Below are 20992 nucleotides of genomic sequence, written 5' to 3'. Positions count from 1 at the left end.
TTGGAACACCAGAGTAGATGTCCAAACAGTTTGTGAATGAAAGTAAAGGTGTTGAAATAGCCCCGTCGATTATCCAACCTAAAAGAGATTTACAGGATTGAATCAGATTCATGGGACCTGCCCAGACACACAGTAGACTCGTTTGAGATGATCCAGATCTGTTCATAAACTATCACTGGACAATGGCCAAAATTCATACCAACTTGTGCCAACATAATACTCGTCTCTATTCCACCACCTATGCACAGCCCTTCAGGTATGAGTTGTTTTCAGGCAACAGTAAATAATAGGCTGGGAACTCACTAATTAAACACAAATCGCTGAAATTCTCTGGTGGCTCAGAAAGGCAAACCTTCCTCCAAAAGCCTCTGAAGCAAACATCTCCAAAGTGATGCCTGCGCAGGGTATGGAGCATATTTCTGCAAAACAGTGTTCAAAAACAGTGTATATACATATATATACATATATGTAGAGAGAGAGAACTTATATAGCACTTCTCTACCTATTGGTACTCAAAGCACTTTACCCTGCTTCTAATTCACACTCAGAATCGGACACATTGATGGGGGAGCTGCAATGCAGCTGGCCCATGTTCCCTGGGAGAAACTACGTTGGGGTTCAGTGTTTGCTCACTGTACTCTTTGACATGTGGCAGGAGGAGCCAGGAAGCCAACAAGTGTGGGATTGGTGGACTACTGCTCTACCTCTTGCGCCACAGTCACAGTCTATGTTGTTGTGTGCTCTGTATCTGACTCCTGTGTCCTTTCTTGCTTCCTCTTCTCTGCTGCATTTCTTTAACTGATCAGTCTGTTCAGAACTGCTGGCTTCCCCCTCACCTGATTGGACAGTAAAATTCTCACTTCTCTGCTGTGTGTCTTCCAACATTTGCTTTTTACTGTTACAAGTCAGAGGGCATTTAGTAAATAGAGGAACTGAATGTTGATTTTTTTTTTTTACAGTAACTAGTCACAAATCAGGTTTTTGGTTCCCTCCTTGAATCTGTACATGGAGAAAACTTTGTTTATGAGGCTCATGTGGAACAAAACTGGACCACACTTAAAAAGTCATGTCATCAACAGCATCACATTCAACAGAGTTTAAATACTTTGTTTTTATCACTTTGTTACTGTAGTACTGCAGTAAAGTACATTTTACAGCATGTACTGTACTGTACTGTACTGAAATGAGGTACTTGGGTACCAAGTTTGGGTACTTTGTTTTTATTATCTATGTTTTAAAAAAAACTGTGACGTACTTCCTCTCTAACCGGACGTGGATTCATGCAGCGCTGAGTCAGCTTAAAGAAACCGGAAGCAAAACAAATAGAGACAGTTCTAGTGCGCGCTGCGCAAGGACTAGTAAAGTCAACTTTCCTCCTGTTTTTAATGAAAACTTATTTTATTTACTATTTTCTTCCCGGGAAACGGAGGTCACACAGGTATTTACGTCACTGAACAGGTGAAGAACGGCAGCAGGCACCTGTCTGCTCAACGCGGAAGTCCGGAGGATAGCGCTGAATAACTTTAAATAGAAAGTTTGATCGGAAAAAATTATAGAAATAATTTTAGAAAAATTTCATATTTGTGGATGTTTACATAAATACTGTGTTTTAAATTACCTAAACACGGTTTGAAGTTGTGGAGCTTTAAAGTTTTAAAGTTTAGAGTATTTATTTCTGAGACAAATGAAGCTGTACAGACTTAAACCACAGCAAACAGGAGGAAAACAGTAGTTATAGTCTCAACAATTCAGTTTTATTCAGCAATCTCTCCCCCTGTCAGATAAAGTGTCTTTGAGCTGAGAGACCAGGTAACAACAGGTGTTTTTCTTTCTGTCGGATCCTTGTCATCACAGTGATGAAGAGGAGCCGGGTGCTGGCTGTGCTGGTGGCGGGGGTCTTCTGTGTGGCAGTGATGTCTCTGTACCGCATGCTGGAGCTGATGCAAGGGGGGGAGCCTAATCAACGGGGGGAGTCACAAGCTGGACAGGTGGAGGAAGTGGGTGCCACAACTGACCTAATCTTTTCACTTGCCAGGACAATCATACGATCCTGAGGTTTGAGTCAGAAAACTGAGAATCAAATCATAATGTCCTGAGAATAAAACTTTATTGAAACACCCAAGGAGCCATTGGCCTTTGTTGGTGGCTCTCAGGGACAGATAGACAGACAATAGAGCAAAGACGTAAAGTTGAGGTGTGTGTGCAGTATCACAATTCCTTTAAATAAATTCAGAACAATTTAAATGTACCTAAAGTAATTCTACCAACTGCAGTAATGAGTACCCACATGAACATTTGAAATGAACACAGCTATCAACAATATTTTCTGTACGCCCAAGTTTAATGTATAAATGTTATTTTTGTAACTTGCTGTTGTACAAAAGAAAAAATGTTTTAAAATGTGTAATTTAACAGTATTTGAAAGGGAAAACAATGCTGAAACTTTTTAATTTTAAATGAAACATTTTTGTCATTGTCAGTCACTGTTTAATGATAAATTATAATATTAGCAAAATGTTAATATTATTAATTTCTATAGGATTTGTTCCGCCTCCAGCAGAAGATTGACAGGTTGGAGCGTCTTCTTAGCGACAACAATCATTTGGTTGCTACACTTCGTGACACACTATTTAACCGCAAAGCATCATGGGAAACGGGATCCAATGGCAGCTCAGACTCCAGCCACTCACTGTCTGGCTGCCGATTGGCTAAAAAAATTGAGGATGGAGCTGATGGAGTGCAGGTTAGTGTACATATACATTAAATCATTCAGACCCTTTTATCCAAAACCAATTCCAAGTAAGGTACAAAGCAGAAACAATATTAGTTGAAGAGAAAACGTTAAAGCAAAGTGTTATTAGAAAGTGTTTATGTTTCATAAGATGCAAATGCGAGAAAGAAAAAGCATTTTATTTTTTTAAGATTTAAGTGTATAGGAAGATTTAGAAGAGTTCTGTTTTCAGCAGTTTTTTGAATATCATTAGTGACGTTGCTGAGTGTGAAGTGTTTGTAGCTCATTTCAACATTGTCTGATCACTGAGCTGAAGAGTTTTGTTTGGGATCTTTAATGTGGTGATGGGGCCACCAGATGTTGTTTGATGGCAGAGCACAGTGGACAGGATGGATTGTAGACCTGAGTCAGTTAGTTGGCATAAGCAGGAGCTTTTGAGTTTACCACTGTGTAGGTGAGAGTCAGAGCTTTGAACCTTACGTGTGCAGCTACAGGAAGCCAGTGGAAAGATCTGGCTGATTAAAAATGAGATGTGCTGCTGCATTTTGGATCATCTGTAGCAGCTGCATTGCAGTAGTCGAGACGAGATATGACCAGTGCCTGCACAAGGAGTTGGGTTTCACATTCAAAGAGTAAGGGTCTGATCTTTTTGATGTAGAGTGATAATCTAATGCTGAGAAATTGAGAAGATGTGGTTGGTGAAGATCAGTTGATCGTCGATGATGACCCCCAAATTTCTGGTTGATTTAGTGGGGGAAACCACTAAGTTAACCAGAAAGACCCAATGTGTACAAGCAATTGGTATTTGAGAAATTTGTTCCTGTGGTACATGCGGTCATTTCAAATAAAAATAAGATTCTCTGTGTTTTAGTTGCTGGATGTTTATGACCTTCTGCCCTTCGATAACCCAGACGGCGGTGCCTGGAAACAGGGGTTTGAGATCCATTACAATGGCAATGAGTGGGACAAGCAACCACTGGAGCTTTTTCTGGTCCCACATTCACACAATGACCCAGGTCAGAAAGTTCACCTTAGCTAGAGTTTAACTGAGTAAAGCAACACGTTTTTGACTAAGAGTAAAACGTGTCTTTCAGGCTGGTTAAAGACCTTCGACGGTTACTATCAGGATCAGACCAGACACATCCTCAACAACATGTTGATCAAACTGAGCGAGGACAGCAGGTAAACTTTCCATTTTTAATTATATATTTTCTAATGTTTATTAAGGTCATGTTACCCAGGCTGCAGATTTTACACAGTTTATTATCAAATCCCAAGAAAATACCAAACCTGAACCCATCACAACATTAACACCAACCGCTGGGTTTAATAGAAAAATATAGTATGGTTTTATAAAGTTTTATAAGTTAATGCGTCATTATGGGTTAACCATGTTTTACTCGAGTATTGAGTTTGTGTCCTTCTACCGCCTATTTACACAGTGTATGACATTTTGCTGTGTATGGGGCTGTGCAGGTGCAGCCAGGTCAGAGTGGAAATGCTGACCCTGGTCCTCTGTCACATTATTAGGACCCCAGTATTAAATGTTGTGGCTGGCCAGTGTACACTGAACGTCTGCTCACAATTAGTGTAAAATTTCCATAAGCAATTAAAATATGTGAGTGAGCCTACTGGAAGACACTTTTCTTCATTAACAAAGTGTCAGTGTGGCTGCTGTTCTTCCTCCGACACTATGGAGAGCTGGATGAAAAGGCTGGAAACCACTGAACATGTTTAGACATGTGCTTCTTTTCACACTGTTCTGCTCGTTCTTCATGCTGACTTTGGACTGAAGTTCATCATGTGTCATGATGAATGATCAGATGATCTCATATTTAGTTTTTAGATAACAACCCTAACATCATTAAAAAATTTCCAACATGTCCTTTGCTCTTTTTCTCTTAGTTTATGATCAACTGATTGAGCCTGATTGAGCAGAAATGACTGAAACCATCCTGTTTTCTGTTTTTCAGGAGGAAGATGATTTGGGCAGAAATCAGTTATTTCTCTAAATGGTGGAACAACATCGACGAGCAGAAGAGAGAGATGGTCAAACGGTACATTCATGTTTTATTATTTTACTGCTCGGTTTTCTGAATTCTTTCTGAAATAGTGAGTCCCCAGAAATCCTGACAAAAACCTAAAAAATGAATTAAAAAGAAATTGTTAAATATTTCAAAACATTAACAAATGTTAATATTTTGCTGAAATCGAAAACTTTTGAAAACGGTCCTATCTGCAAACATTTATGAAATCTAATTTCTCCTTTTTGACTTTTTTTGATTTATGACAGTTTGTACTGAAATTGAGTCATTTATGTTTTGTGAATTTTGATTTTTTCCTTTGTAATAGTTCCTAATGGATATTATATATTTAGTAAATGGTCTGCACTTATATAGCGCTTTTCTGCCTATTGGCACTCAAAGTGCTTTACACTGCTTCTTATTGAGCCATTCACACTCACAATCACACACACATTCACATACCGATGGGGGAGCTGCTATGCAGCTGGCCAACACTCACAGGGAGCAACTTGGGGTTCAGTGTCTTGCTCAAGGACTCTTCACCATGTGACTGGAGGAGCCGGGGATCGATCCAACAACTGCGAGATTGAATGGACGATTGCTCTACCTTCCTGCGCCACAGTCGCCCCTATTTGATGTTAATGTTGCTTTAAACATCTTGTAGGTTTATGAATTTCATTTGTTAATTTGCTTAAAGCCTTAGTTTTTATTTTTTACTGCTCTGTGATTGGTCAGCCTAGTGGTAGCAGGGCAATTGGAGCTGGTGACAGGCGGTTGGGTTATGGCTGATGAAGCAAACTCACACTACTTCGCTATGTTGGATCAGCTGATCGAGGGACACCAGTGGATACAGAAACACCTGGGTGGGTGTGACTTTATCTGTTTACCGGTTTATCTGTTTTTTTTTTGTTTGTTTTTTAGATCAGTCCTTGGTAAACTTTGTTTCTGTGAACAGGTGTGAAGCCAAGCAGCGGTTGGGCAGTGGATCCATTTGGCCACTCCCCCTCTATGACATACCTGCTAAAGGGGGCGGGGCTTAACAACATGGTCATTCAAAGAGTTCATTATGCTGTCAAGAAACATTTTGCCCAGCAACAAACCCTCGAGTTTCTATGGCGACAGAGCTGGGGTGAGTGTGGGCAAGACTGAATACAGAGAGAAATTAAAATATTAAAAACAAATTTAATAAATGTAATGTGGGAGCACCAAGAATTAGGAACAAAAGTTTTTTGGTTACTTGTGTAAATGTTTGTGGTCATTTTGTTTCAAACAAAATAAAGGTAAATATGAATGCAAAGTATAGAATCAACAAACAATATCTGAAGAGAGTGTGGAAAAAATAATGTTAATAATATCTAATATAAATCAAGCAATATAAAATCATACTGAAATTAAAAACTCTGCAATAATGTCTGCAATAATTGAGAAAAAAAAGGTTTTTAATAAAAATACAGAATTTAAACAGAGTATTATTTTGAGTAAATATTGAATTAAAAATGAGTGGGGTGGCAGTGGCTCAGTTGGATTGGCCAGCTATCCACCATAGGGTCGGAGTTTCGGGCCCCGCTCCCAGTGTCCCTTGGCAAGACACTGAACCCCCAACAGCCTATTCCCAAGCCTCGCAGTGCCGGACTCAAGCCCGGTAGAAATTAGGGAGGGTTGCATCAGGAACGGCATTCGGTATAAAAAGTCTGCCTAATCAACATGCGAACAAATGATCCATTGTGACGACCCTGAACTCGCAGGATAAGCCAAAAGGACAAAAAAATATATTTTTAGTTAAAAATTAGTAAAATACAACCAGATTATTAAATCAAAATATTTGAAAAAACAAATTATTTAAATGATTAAAAAATACAGAAGTGGTTCAAATAATTTAAATTTATAAAAGTATTTTGTTGTCCCAGGAGAGAAAAATTAACATTAAAACATTTTTTAAAAAAATAATTCAGAACAACATGAATACAATAAAAGTAATTTGACTAAATAAAATATTTCAAACAAATGAAGTTGCAATATTTTGTTGTAATTATATAAAATTCTTTTAGATATTTGGATACAAAATGTGCAAAAGTTCTTATGGAAAACTAGTTTGTCTCTCCAACCTTCTCCTGTACCAGACTCCACCCGTCGTAGTGACATCACATGTCACATGATGCCGTTCTACAGCTATGACGTGCCGCACACGTGTGGTCCAAACCCTGCTGTCTGTTGTCAGTTTGACTTCCACCGTCTTCCAGGTGGGCGTGTCTTCTGTCCATGGAGGATCCCACCACAGCCAATCACAGAGCAGAACATCAAGGAGAGGTAAGTGATGGAAGCACAGATAATTCCACAATAAAAGCTCCTTAAAAGAATAATGCCGTTAATAGCATGGAACAGGCTGTTGGTCGCTAGGTTTTCCTGATTTGCACAACATCCGGAAATGCTTCCACAAAAAATGTTAGTATGTCAGCTGGGTGTTTTGCCTTTTGCATTCATGTTCTCTGATCATACATGTGTGCTTCATCATATAATGTAATAAACTATTACAATTTAAAAAATGTTTGTGCATGCAGTTTATGTTTCCAATGGTGTTGCTGTTAGGTGACTGTGACGTATAACATCAGTTTGTAATGTCCTGTTGATTGATTGGTATCCTCACTGATATTGACCTGTTCTCTCAGAGCTCTCCTCCTGTTGGACCAGTACCGTCAGAAGTCTCGTCTCTTTCGTTCTCCGGTTCTTCTCGTTCCTCTCGGGGACGACTTTCGATACGTGGATTCCAGTGAGTGGGACGCTCAGTTCAGTAACTACCAGAAACTCTTTGACTACTTTGAACAGCACCCAGAGTTTCACATCAAGGTGAGCACCTGTGATACTTGAGGAGGCAGGTTAAAAGCTGCATTCTACACATTTATACACTGGATAATCAAACCTAACAGTCAAACTGAAAGTTTGTATCTGCTCTTCAGTTAATAAACCTGACTGTTCTTCTTCTCCTGTGTGTTTTCAGGCTCGTTTTGGGACTCTGTCCGATTACTTCCAGGCTCTTCATCGGCATCTAAACGCTGGTGGGATGTCTCTGCCGAAGCTTCGTGGCGACTTCTTCACATATGCCGACCGCGATGATCATTACTGGAGCGGATACTTCACCTCCAGACCGTTTTACAAACGTCTTGATAGAACGCTGGAGTCCACGCTCAGGTATGGTGCCATCTGTGACTCAAGTACATTATATCGCTACTGTTAATGATTCAGGTCCGTTATCTCCTTACTAAACATCATTCAGAACATTATGTTGTTAAGATATCTCATGTCTTATGTCAACAACATAACGTCTCATGTCTTATCTTGTTGTTATGCATTTTATTACTGTTGTATTACTGTTGACCTTGTAAATGTCACTGTTTTTTTAATCCGGAATGTTTTGAATACATGTAGAGACTCTTTCCTGGACATTTAGTAATTTATTATCATTTTAGTAATCTTTTTTTAAAAAATATATTTATAAATCTTTTTCTGACAGAGCATCAGAAATCCTCTTCAGCCTGACCTTGGCTGAAATGCGACGTTTCCGTGGTGATGGTCGCCTGGTTGCAGATTTTCCTGCACATGAACATTTCCAGCGTCTGACGGAGGGCAGAAGAAACCTGGCACTCTTTCAGCACCATGATGCCGTTGCCGGCACTGCCAGGGACCCTGTGGTGATCGACTACGGCACGAGGTGGCTACTAGCAGTTAGCGCACTAGCATGTGTTTAAATATTTGGTGTTAGCATGTTGGCCTAATTAAGTATAACAAACATGTTAGCATAGTAGCTATTTGAACATCTACACCTTTAGCGTTAGCCTGTTTTTTTGTCTCATTTACTCCTCCATGCTCTCTGTTGATGGACGACATCACCACAGCCAAGGGTAAAAGGTACTGCCTTGTTTAGTTTGAGCAGTTAGCATGTAGCTTTAGCCTCATATCATACCTATTCATTTAGCTCTAGTATCTAACATTAATTTCCCATCACTCCACTTTTTAAAAAACATATCATTACCTTGTGTTTTACAGTGTAGATTGTTTCACAAGTGGAAGTTCGTTGGTTTGTTTTGTTTTTGTTTTTTACTTTAATAGCTTGGTGACATTATTTTATTGCAAAAGTAAAAAATAATTTAAAAATCTTTATTAAGTTATTTTAAAAAATCAACAACAACAAACAGCTACTTTCATGTCAAAGAAGGAAAAATAAAACGTGAAACAAGATTAAACTAAAGCTTTGAATGAAAATGTCATTTTACAGGTTGTTTCACTCAATCCTGAACCTGCGTCAGGTGCTGCAGAGCTCCGCCCACTGGCTACTCCTGTTAGACAAGAGCCAATACCACCATGACCAGTTAAAATCCTTCCTACAAATGGTAACCTCTGACCCCAACACTTGTTCCTACAGATGTTATGTACAGCGTATTTATAACATGTGAAGGTTCTCTAACTGAGATCAGAACTACAACATCCACAGTCATGGCCACATGTGGTGGATCTGCAGCATTGTTCAGGGACAGTATAGATTATGGTTCAGCTGTGTTTTGAAAGTGTTTCATAGTTTTTAAGTGCTTTAGGCTCTTGGTGATTTAAAAAAGCAAAAGAAAACCCGAGGCATACATTGTTTTTAGTGAACGTTTTTTATAAAAAAACCATCTGCCAGAGCCAAACTACTTCTGTCCATAATTTTTAAATGTGGTTCATACATTAGAAACATTATGAGGGAGGTCTGTGGATTTTAGCTTGATAGACCAGATATTGATAGTCTTAAAGGTTAACTTCAGTCATTTTCTAAATCCACACATCAAGACCACAAACCAATCAGTTCACATAGGTGATAAACAATGCATAATACTAGAGAAACATAAGTCAGATCTTTTCTTACTGAATGTTACTGTTTTACCAATAAATGTTGTCCACACTCTTTGGCTATTCGTCTTCTCTGTAATTCCACCTCAAATGTGTGGTTTGTAGTCATGGAGCATAGCAGCAGCATGTGAGAATTAGATCGAACAAAAAACAAAAGAGGTTTTTGTTCAGCATTTCTGTGTTTAACAACAAACCCTTTTTCACTGTGATACGTTCAGGAGTTAGAGGAAGAAACCAAATGAAACTGCATATTCTAATGTTTGCCGTGATCCCTCGGACATGTGTCAGACCTGCAGGTCTAAAGAGGCTGAAATGTAGGTGCAGTTTAATACTGTGATTTGTATTTTTAGGATGATGTGATCTCAGCTCAGGATGCTCTGCCTCAGAAGACATTGCTCACACTCAGTGATGAACCAAGGTTTGTCAACAGTAGCACTTGATTGAATTAACTCAGTCTGCTGCAGCTTCATATCAGCTGTAGACACACATTTAAATGCATATTTACGCAAAGAATTGAATCATGAGCAGTACGACCAGCAGGTCTGATAAGAGCCAGTAAAACCTGTTTTACTGTCACACCACTGTCACACTTAATCTGTTCGTTTCCTTTGTTTTTAGGTGATTGATTATTGATGTTTCTGTTTCAGGTCGCTGATCATCTTTAACCCCACAGAGCAGCTTAGATCGTCTGTAATCAACGTCATCGTCAACTCTCCTGACATTCACGTTATTGACGCTGAAACAGGTCGACCAATGGCTGCACAGATCTCTGCCGTGTGGGTGGAGCCGAGCCGGGCTTCCACAGAATCATTCCAGGTACAGAACTCATTAATTGTTAGTTATTGTCTCACAGGCTGGTTTTAACTTCACATTTTCTCGCTGCAGCTGTCCTTCTTCGCTGAACTTCCTCCTCTGTCGCTTATTGTGTATCATGTGACCAAAGCATCTGTTAGCTCCACACACCGGGCACGCTATACCTTCCATCGCCATGGCAACCCAGCAACCATCTACGCCGATCACTTCCAGGTGTCAGACCTCCAAGGACCTGAGGCCGATGCCCCTATTTCACTCAGCAACAATCATGTCCAAATATGGAGTTCCCCAGAAACCGGGCTGCTGCAGGTCAGAATTTTCAAAATCTATCCAGACAGTAAACTTAACAAAAACTTTATTTGATTTTACTTACAAACCTTTTATATCTATAACAGTAATAGACTGACTGTAGATTATTGAGAAAAATTATGAATTTAAACAACTACAGTATCAAGATAAATGTAGCAAACCAAAGTGATGGAAGCATCAGGAAGAAAGAACCTGAGAAGCTCGAGATGCATCAGTTTATTTCAGTTGATGTCATTTTTATTAATTATCCAGCAAAATAAAACGAATAAAAATAAACTGAATAACATAATCATAGTCATTCATGTATTTGGTAACAGCAAAATTTTTTATGTTATTTAGAATATATTGTGCATTATCTTACTTTATTTTTACTTTGACATTTCATTTAATTTTGTTTATATTATTTTGAAATTCAGAAACTGCGTCTGCAATCAGGTCTGGTCCGTCAGGTCCAAGTCCAGTTCCTTTGGTATGGAACCAGAACTGGATTTAACCAGGACAAGAGTGGTGCATACCTGTTCCTGCCAGGGGAGGAGGGGGCCCAGGTAAGACCAGGACCAGGACTAAGCCCACAACCAGAACCAGAATTATCTCACTCACTGATGGTAAATGTTTCTTGTCTCCCTGCAGCCCTACTCGTTCTCTGAGCCCCCACTAGTTCGGGTCTCCAGAGGTCCGATCTTCTCAGATATCACTTCCTGTTTCAAACACTTTACACACACAGTTCGGCTGTACCACCTAGAAGGTAAAGAGACCAGTTTCAGCTGTGGTTTGACAAAACTCAGAGTCAGCTTCACCTGTTTGTTTAGGCCTTTTGTTTCCCTCATTGTCACCAATCAGACTGCATTTCTGGGGTGGATTTAGACATCCTGCAGACAAAACCCAGGGCTGAAAATATTAATATATTGAAACGTTCAAAGCTGTTGTGTCTTTGATATGTTTGATGTTACAAATCCTGTTGCAAATATTCTTCAATCAAACATCAAAGAGAGAACAGAGCTCTAATAATCATCATCATAATCATTATTTATTATTTAGGTTTTATTGATTAAAAAACTAAACAAAAATATTGTTAGATCTGGTCTTCAAGGAAAAAAAGCTTCATGTGCAGTGTTTCATTTGTTTTGCTTGTTCATATATTTTATGTAATTACATATAGATGTTTCTTTCTGGTTTACAACTAATGGCTGCTTTGACCTCCGTATTTGATTTTGATTTGATTTTATAGCTATTAAAATATTAGAGGTCAAAGTGAGCAACTATTACATTGAATTCCATATTTTTTATGTATTTGTATTGTTTTCTACTTTTTATTTGTAAGTCATGTTTTAGTTTTACAGAAATATTCTGAATATTTTATTTTTTCATTTTAACAAAATGATTTAACAATAAGTTTCCTGTCTCTCTTTGCCAGGGCATGCCGGGAGATCCCTGGAGATTTCCAACATGGTGGATGTCAGATCAGAGGTCAACCAGGAGCTTGTTATGAGGGTCATCAGCGATGTTGCCAATGGCAACCGTTTCTACACGGACCTCAATGGTTTCCAGGTTTGTATTTGGTTGTATTTTGGTTCTTCTGTTGGTTCTTCCCCCCACATACACACACATACATACACACATACCATCTGTCTGTTGTTGATTATTGATTACTGATTGGTTATTGGTTCAGATGCAGCAGCGGCGGACACTGCCAAAGCTCCCGCTGCAGGCAAACTTTTACCCGATGACCTCGGCATCATTCCTTCAGGACTCAACGTCTCGTCTATCGCTGCTTTCGGCGCAGAGTCAGGCTGTGGCTGCTCTCCGACCAGGTCAGCTCAGAATGATTTTGCATTTTAGATATATGCTTCAAATATTTTCAGAAGTTGTTAATCAATGAAATAGAAAATAATAGGGCTGGTTGATACGGAAAAAAAGCTTATCAGGATAATTTCTTATAAAAATCAGTTTATATAGATCATTTTTACAATATCGTTGAAGTCATTATTCATAACTCAAAGAGGCTGACAAACTTTGGCTTAGTTTAGTTGGCAGTTCATGTTTTGCCATAGTTGAAATTAAATATTTATACTTCCAAAAGCATTAACATACTACATAGTTCACGAACAAGGTTTTTGTAATTTTCATTGTAAATGGGCTAAAGCACTTAATTAAAAGTATTCTAACAGAACTGTAAATGCTGTAATTTAATTACTTTAATAAACCATGGATGGATGAGATTCTGGCAGGAGCACAGTGCACACGTCTGATGTTTCTCACAGTGGTCTAAGGGACCGCTCAGGGAGTTTGGGTGTTTGCTCAGGCACATGAAAAATTAGAGGGAACATTGCCGTCCACCATGCTTTTACTGTTTGTAGCCTTGTGTATGCACACACACAGTCACCTAGCTATAAATTCACTGTCTGACTGTGTCAGCATATCCTCATTACCACTTCTATTGTTTCACACAAAGGACAACGTGATTAAAAATAACTTTTAGTTCAGTCGCAAATAGGATTCCTGAGGTATGTGTGCATCCGGATCATTTGTCCACTAAATGAGCCCACAGTTCTCCACAAACACGAGTGTTAAAGCTGGGATAACGTTTTCATCCACCTGGCCTTGTTTGTGCTTGGGCTAATCATTTTAATGAGCGTTGATGTCGACGAATGACACCACCAACACCAGTTAAACCATAAGAGCAGCTTGTTTCTGTTGATGGTGCAGATTAATGCCTTGTTAAAAAAAAAAGTAACTTTTAACTGTAGTGGTTTGTTTGTAGCCTACAAAGCTCTTTTTCACAGAGAACGTGCACGTCACAAATTTTAAAAGGATTTATTTCTTGACAAAGTTTCCTTGAAACGAAGTGAGAAAACGGAATGACTTGGAGTAAAATGATGCCAGCATTAACAGGATCATTCTGGATCATGTTGTCAGAATATGGTCAATATATGATTAACGTACTAATAATAAAGATTTAAGACTGACTCACCTGTGCAGGTGAGCTGGAGGTGGTGTTGGACCGGCGACTGCAGCAGGACGATAACCGTGGCCTTGGACAGGGCGTCACTGACAACAAGCTTACAGCCAGTCTGTACAACCTGCTGCTGGAAGACCGGAGAGGAGGGGTTCAAGTAAGAGGGAAGGGGGGGCACTAAGGGGTCCAGAGTTTGAGGGGCCACTGCAGAATAAACATTTGTTTGTCGTCCTGTCGTCAACACTTTTCAGACAGAGATCCCAGTATTTTACTAACTTGTCATTGGTCTTTTTTATGTTTTTGTATCTTTTTCTCGTGACAGGAAGTGAGAGGAGCCTCAGTTGAACACCTGTCCCTGCTAGCCCACCTGAGCTCGCTCTCAGTCTCCCACCCACCGATCACCATGGTCGCCCGCACCGATAGCCAACTGCCGAAGTTGCGAACATTCCAGCCGCTGCGCTCGTCGCTGCCTTGTGACGTCCACCTGCTGAACCTAAGGACACTTGAGGACCCCCAGGCAAGACTGACACCCAGAAACAACTGACAACACCTGGAACGTTGTGTTAACATTGCAGCTCCATCTCGCTTTTAGTGGTGTCAGACTCTGTGATGGAGAGTTGTGGCTTGCTGCATGTTAAAACAGGAAATAAAAGTATATGTTTGTGTTCAGCAGGAAGCAGGAAGTCCATCGCAGGAAGTGGCGCTCCTCCTTCACAGAAAGGGCTTTGACTGTAGCTCCACCCCGGATCCAGCGCCACTGTGTACATTGAGCGCACATGAGGAGGTACACACACACACACACACACACACACACACACACACACACACACACACACACACACACACACACACACACACACGATATGTTCCATATTTTCTGACCTGTTTTTTTTTATCTTATTGTTTATATTCATTTTTTTTTAAACAGATTTCAGCTTTGTTCATATTTGTTTTACCTAACTTCTTCTTGTTTCTTAACTCCAATTTTTTTTATCTCACAAAAAACTGAAAAGTTTTTTTTAGTTTTTTCAAAATTCATGTGTTTAACTAACTATATATTTGTGTTTGAACAGATTTTTGCTGCTACTTAAATTTTTTTCCTGTTTGTTCCTTTTTATTTTTCTCAGTAAAAACCTTTCTCGTGATTTCATATTTCCCTCTGAACTGATTGTATTTAATTTGGTGTTTTGGACACAAGTTATTCATAAATACAATTTTTGTTTTCAACATTTTTGGTATTTAACTTACTAGTATTCCTCCATTAAACAGATTTACTTGTTCTATTTTTCTTCAGTTTTTTATTTTTTTTATTATTTATTTCATCAATTGTAATATTTAAATTAAAATGATTAATATATAAATATTTTTTTGTTGAAATTGTATTATCATATTAAATATCTACAGTATGCATCAGTTTATTTATTTTATCTTATATAAATTTTTGGTTGTTCAGTTTTTCTTATGTTTGTATGTTTTTTGTTTTTGTTTTGTTTTTTCTGGATTTTCTTTTCTCCTCTGAAGTGATTTTGTTTTTTCTGTCCAGGTGAATCTGGATGATCTCTTCTATCCTATTCAGTTTCGTTCCATTCGTCGCTCCGGCCTCACTTTGCTTCGTGAAGACGATGAACCGGAAGCTGCTCAACAACAGCAGCGACCGCACATCACTCATCTGCGACCAATGGAAATCAGCGCTTTTCGTGTTGAACTTGACTGAGAAACAACAAGAGAAGTTATTTAAACCACAGTTTGGGTTTTTTGGCAGAGGATTCCTACATTAACCATTAAATTGTTGCACTTTTAGGACACTACGATTATCGGAAAAAAATTATTAAAAAATAACTGTTTAAATGGAAAATACACGGGGAGGACACACGAGAGAAAAAAGTTTAATGATAAGCAGTTAAAAATTGTAAATAAATACAAATTACCTAGTGATCCAGCTACTGAAAAATCCTCAGACTCTTTAAGAGTATGAAATATTATCACATTTTTTTATTTAAATATCTAAGAAAAAACGTTATAACTTTAAATTTGCTAAATACAAAATGTGAAAGTTTGGAAGTAAAGTTAAATGTTTAAAAAAAACATCCAGTCGATTATTTGATTAATTGTTCGACAGAAGTTTTTTATGGTTTTCATCATCTATTCAATTAGTTTTAAAGAAAACATTCACTATTTGCTAGTGTCTTTAATTTCCATAGTTGGATTCAGAGAATTACAAGACTTAAAAAAAGATGTAAAAACCATAGTCACGAAAAAATTGTGAAGCTAACAGGTAAAAACAGGTCAGTTAAAGGTCAAAGAAATGTTTTTATTTTAATGACAAAAAATAAAAAACAAAAACGGAGAAAACACTGAAATGTTAACTGTCGGTTGTTTCGACAGGTAAGTTTGCTGTGGCAACAAAACAGACTTATCAAGTGGTGAATCTGTGAGTGAAGGGTTTTTTTTTTTTTTTGGAGTTTGTGTCTCTATAGCAACTGTCAATCTGCTGTTTTGTTTTATTTTTTATGAATGATGTTTGGATGTGGGGAAGCAGATATAACTTCATTGATCAGGGGTTTTATGATGCTGGATGATTTTTATTCAGCGTTTTTGTGTTGAAATGTTTCCAAAATGCATATATGTAGTTGTTTAAATTTTACATTTTACTTTGTAACTTTCTGTTCTGCTGTGAATTTGTGGGGAAATTCTGGGAAAGTATTTTTGTAATTTTTAAATTCAATTTTCACTAAAAAAGTATATTTCTAAAGAATGTAGGAAGTATTTAAAATCTGAAAACAATTACTTTGATGCGTTTGTTAAATACATCTTTTACTTTCACGGTTTATTTGGGGGTTTTAATACAATAATAAATTATTTAATTTTCCTTGAGGTTGAGCTGATTCAGGAGCAGCTTCTGTTTTAAAATGTGAGGTTTTAAGGTCCAGACACTTATTTTACTTGTTCATGTCTGAGCAGAGACACGGTAAATTAAAGTTACATTCTCGTGATTGGAGGAAGGCTGACAAGCCTCAGTGTGCAGAACAGGTGCAGAAACACTAACAACAGCAATGCATCTCCAACCTAAGCTTACACCTATGTTTTTACAACTCTTTTATACAACCCTTTGGTTGAAAGTACCTGAGCACGTAATTACACATCTGAAGTCTTCTGCTAGTTGAGAATTTCTTTTTTTGCTCTACTACATTTGTTTGAACGATAGCTACTTTTCAGATTCAGCATTACCTAAAGTAATTCATATTAGAAGAATTAGATTCCAATCCTTTTATTATCAAATATAAGTTAAAATCAGCTCCATTGTTACTAGCTGCAACATAAAGTAATGAACTCCTTAATTCATCAAAAATCCTACTTCACCAATATGAATTTCACTGGGGAGTTTGCAACAGTTGGTGGTCTAGCCTCTGCCATTTTCTGCTTGTGTCTGTGGTGGTTTTATTTGAGGTAGTTAAATAAATTTGATTCCTTTGTTGGTTCAGCTCATTGATGGCTGATTCACATGTGTTCGATAACAATTTCCAAATGACATAGGAAGTTGTTTTTCCAGAATTAACTTGTCCACTATGCTTGTAATGTTTGTGTGTGAATACACAAGGCTACACAGTCTGCTGGGACATGAGAGATTCTGCAGTACTTTATGAGAAAATACAGGACTATTACTTGTGATGTGGGTCTTTTGGGAGAATTCATTAGTCCGACACTGTGGGTTTTTTTCTCATAACTTCAGTGATGCCTCACCACATTTCCATTTAGTCATTTAGCAGATGCTTTTATCCAAAGCCACTTACAAGTGAGGTACAAGACAGCAAAAATGTAAGTCAGGGAGAAAACATCAAAGCAAAGTCCTATCAGAAAAGAGATGCAACTGCAAGAAAGAGCAGAAAGGAAGTTTTTTTTTCTTTAATAGATTTAAGTGCATGGGAAGATGTGGCAGAGTTCTGTTTTCTGCAGTTTTTTGAATATTGCTGAGCGTGCAGAGTTTGGTAGCTTGTTCCACCATTATGGGATCATTGAGCTGAGCACAGATCAGTCAACCCATCAGCTGTGCATTTCTGCTCTCTCTGCCTTCGACGTGAGCTCTCCTTTTTTTTAATAAACCTGGAACACCCAGCTGCCTCATGAGCCGATACCAAACCAACCTGGTAATACTGATTATGTGCAAACATGGTGCTGGATAACTGAAGAAAATATACTGAGTAAATACTGATAAAATAAACCTGAATTTGCCCCACAGTGGGGAAATTTCCATATTGTGCAAACAACTTATTTGAATCTTTATTTTCTGTTTGACTAACACACTTTCTCATACATGTAAAAGATTATTTCTCACTTTGTTAATAATATAAAGAAGGTATGTTATACTTTGCCTGCTGAAGCTCTTTGCTGGGTGAAGTGAGCTGGGGATGTGGGGATGTTAGGTCTGGTTTCTGGTCCAAACGCTGCTGCTTTTTTATAGTGGATATACTGGATACATGGATATACTGTGTGTCCAGGAGACCAGGTGGAAAGGTAGCAAGGCTAGACGCTTAGCAGCAGGGTTCAACAGAGGGAGCAGAGGTGATGAGAATGTGATGGACAGGTTTGGTCTCCAGGAAAGGAACGCAGAAGGACAGATGGTGGTAGACTTTGCAAAGAGGATGCAAATGGCTGTAGTGAACACTTTCTTCCAGAAGAGGCAGGAACATAGGGAAACGTACAAGAGCAGAGGTAGAAGCACTCAGGTGGACTATATCTTGTGTAGATGTTGTAACCTGAAAGAGATCATTGACTGTAAAGTAGGGGAGAGTGTAGCCGGACAGCACAGGATGGTGGTGTGTAAAATTACTCTGTTGGTGAGGAAGATGAAGAGGAGGAAGGCTGAGCATAGGACAAAGTGGTGAAATTTTGAAAAAAGAAGAATCGCCATGATCTGGCCCTTCAGCTTCACTTCCTGTCCTGGACTTTTATTTTGTAGCCCTTTTCCCACTTCCTGTTACCAGTTTATTCCACCATCTTCACTACCCATCACCAACCATAATTGTTTTCACCTGTGTCCCCACTCTATTTAAACCTCCAGCAGAATGTCTGGGGCACCAATGCCATACATTTTTAAGAGTATGTTATGAAATAAAGCTGAACAAAAACTTCTAAGAAGTAAATGTTCTGTACTTGTATAGCACTTTTCTACCTATTGGCACTCAAAGCGGTTTACACTGCTTCTTATTCACCCATTCACACTCACAATCACACGCACACTTATGGAGGACACTGGCCAACACTCACAGGGAGCAACTAAGTTGGGGTTCAGTGTCTTGCTCAAGGACACCTCGACATGTGACCGGAGGAGCTGGGTATTGAACCAAAAACTGTAGGATTGGTGGATGACCACTCTACCTCCTTTGGCACAGTCGAAGTGGAAAAGGGAAGATGTAAAATACATCAACAACCGTCCACATTAAAAGATGAAAATTATCCCCGTTTTACATCCTCATGCATCTTAGTCATGTGCTGTGCCACAAGGTTCTGCTCTGGGTCCTCTATTATTATTTCTTGTCTTTTGTGAGCCTCTTTTTGGAAATTTGTTAAGGGGTTTAAAATAAACATCCTACCACTGCTATGAAGAGGACATCTAGTTAAACATGTTAAACAAATGTAAAAATGTATCTCAGGTTGAGATGCACATGGTTTTTCATGTTTTTGTCTCTTCTCATCTACATTTTTGTAATTGCCTCTTTCGTTGTCTTAGCCAAACCCCTCTGGATCCTTTAGTGATCCAGAATGCTGCTGCTAAACATACCTGCCGTTAAATAGTGTTATCCTATCCTATTGTTTACTTTTAGCTGCCTTCAGTCCTAGTTCACTGACTGGTCCATAGTTTGATTTTCTCCCAGTTATCTGAGTTGATTCGGTCCATTAGGGCTGGAAACCATTCTAATGATGTTGACAACAGAATTTGCTGGGTTCATAGTTTAAGTCAAAGCATGCATGTTCTGGTATGTGGCCTGTGCACTAATGTTGCCTTCGATGCAAATTTCCAAGTTCAACAAATCCTGGTTCTGAGTTGAAAGTGTCCATGTTTCACCAGCTTTGAAGAACCGACATGTTTAAAGCAGGAGAGTCAATGGATGTGTGGCAGAATATCTTCTCTTTCTTTTCCTTTTAGCTGCAGCAAATCATCTGCCTCCATCTAACCCTATCCTCTGCGTCTCTCACACCAAGTAACATTATCAACTTCAACAACTTCAGTCTCTCCTCTGAACATGTCTAAACCACCTCAATCTGGCTTCTCTGACTTTATCTCCAAAACCTCTAACATTAGCTGTCCCTCTGATGTCCTCATTCCTGATCCTGTCCATTTCATTACTCCCAAAGAGAACCTCAACCTCTTAAGCTCTGCTACCTCCAGCTCTGCCTCCTGTCTTTTCTTCAGTGTCAATTGTCATGGATCTTACACTGGACTCTACTCACATTCACCTTTTGGCCTTCCTTGTACCGATCTACCCACTCACACGCGCTACCCTTTGTCAATTCCGACATCCACACTCCCCCTCTGTGCCCCTCATTCTCTGTCTCTTACTGTATTCCCATCAGTCTCTGCCCTTCACTCTTCATTCCTTTCTCACCCTGTTTTCCACAGCCCGGCTTCCTTTTTCCCAGCTTTTATTTTGTAATTCATCTGTTCCACTTCCTATCTAGGTATTTCAGTGACTTGACCACTCATCATCAGCCCTTATTGTTTTGACCTGTTTCCTTGCTTATTTGCAGACCTCCACCTCTCTAGGGTTTCCTCCACCTGCTTCTTGTTCTTGCTACAGATCACAATGTCATCTGCAAACAATCACCACAGAGATTTCTGTCTAAGCTCATCTAACAGAGAGATAATGGTACAGTCCACTATAGCTGGTTGTGATTTTATATCAGACACTTCTTCAGGCCACACAGTGTGAGAATGTGTTATATCACAGCCATAAACAAGATGAGAAGAGACAGTAACAGTCACTGCAGAGAGAATCACCCTGGACACAACCTGCTCCACTTCCTTCTCTTTGAAATCACTTGTTTGATACGAATCAAATTCACGTATTCACAAATACAAAGTGAATTCTTCAAAGCCTGTGTGCGTGTGCGCGCGCGCGCGTGCGGGGACCAGATAAAAACGTCTAACGTTTGTTATGAACCCAGCAGGAAGGGGGCGCTACAACAAATATTTGATGCCAACAAACTAAAACTGTAATAAGAAGAAGAAGAAGAAGAAGAAGAAGAAGAAGAAGAAGAAGAATAATACCGTGACTGTATCAC

General features: G+C 38.9%; 1 protein-coding gene across 3 annotated transcripts; it reads left to right on the top strand.

The window, feature by feature from the left end:
- The first annotated feature begins 1278 nt into the window (after positions 1-1278).
- Positions 1279-17197, top strand: man2a1 (mannosidase, alpha, class 2A, member 1). 3 transcript variants are annotated; one of them, XM_067483900.1, is made up of 24 exons: positions 1279-1438; positions 1855-1997; positions 2540-2743; positions 3603-3747; positions 3826-3913; positions 4705-4788; positions 5491-5618; positions 5711-5884; positions 6876-7062; positions 7422-7599; positions 7751-7941; positions 8264-8461; positions 9026-9140; positions 9984-10051; positions 10281-10449; positions 10519-10755; positions 11172-11300; positions 11386-11500; positions 12170-12303; positions 12425-12566; positions 13735-13868; positions 14034-14228; positions 14385-14495; positions 15255-17197. In XM_067483900.1, the coding sequence occupies exons 2-24, from the start codon at positions 1857-1859 to the stop codon at positions 15423-15425; spliced, it is 3438 nt and encodes a 1145-aa protein (XP_067340001.1). In that variant the 5' UTR covers positions 1279-1438; positions 1855-1856; the 3' UTR covers positions 15426-17197. The 3 variants fall into 3 exon arrangements, with proteins under 3 accessions (XP_067340001.1, XP_067339999.1, XP_067340000.1); XM_067483898.1 differs by having other exon boundaries at positions 14382-14495; XM_067483899.1 differs by having other exon boundaries at positions 1281-1458; positions 14382-14495.
- The last annotated feature ends 3795 nt before the right edge of the window (positions 17198-20992 follow it).

This window comes from Channa argus, chromosome 18 (genome assembly GCF_033026475.1).
Source record: "Channa argus isolate prfri chromosome 18, Channa argus male v1.0, whole genome shotgun sequence".
NCBI classification, from domain to species: domain Eukaryota; kingdom Metazoa; phylum Chordata; class Actinopteri; order Anabantiformes; family Channidae; genus Channa; species Channa argus.
The sequence above is the reverse complement of the archived record's forward strand: the minus strand, read 5'-3'. Positions and strand labels throughout refer to the sequence as shown.

Bases quoted from the DNA above. Each gene is read 5' to 3' on its own strand.
- man2a1 (XM_067483898.1), top strand. From the start codon at position 1,857: ATGAAGAGGAGCCGGGTGCTGGCTGTGCTGGTGGCGGGGGTCTTCTGT. The intron at 3,748-3,825 runs GTCAGAAAGTTC...CGTGTCTTTCAG, and splicing joins ACATTCACACAATGACCCAG to GCTGGTTAAAGACCTTCGAC. The intron at 10,052-10,280 runs GTTTGTCAACAG...TTTCTGTTTCAG, and splicing joins ACACTCAGTGATGAACCAAG to GTCGCTGATCATCTTTAACC.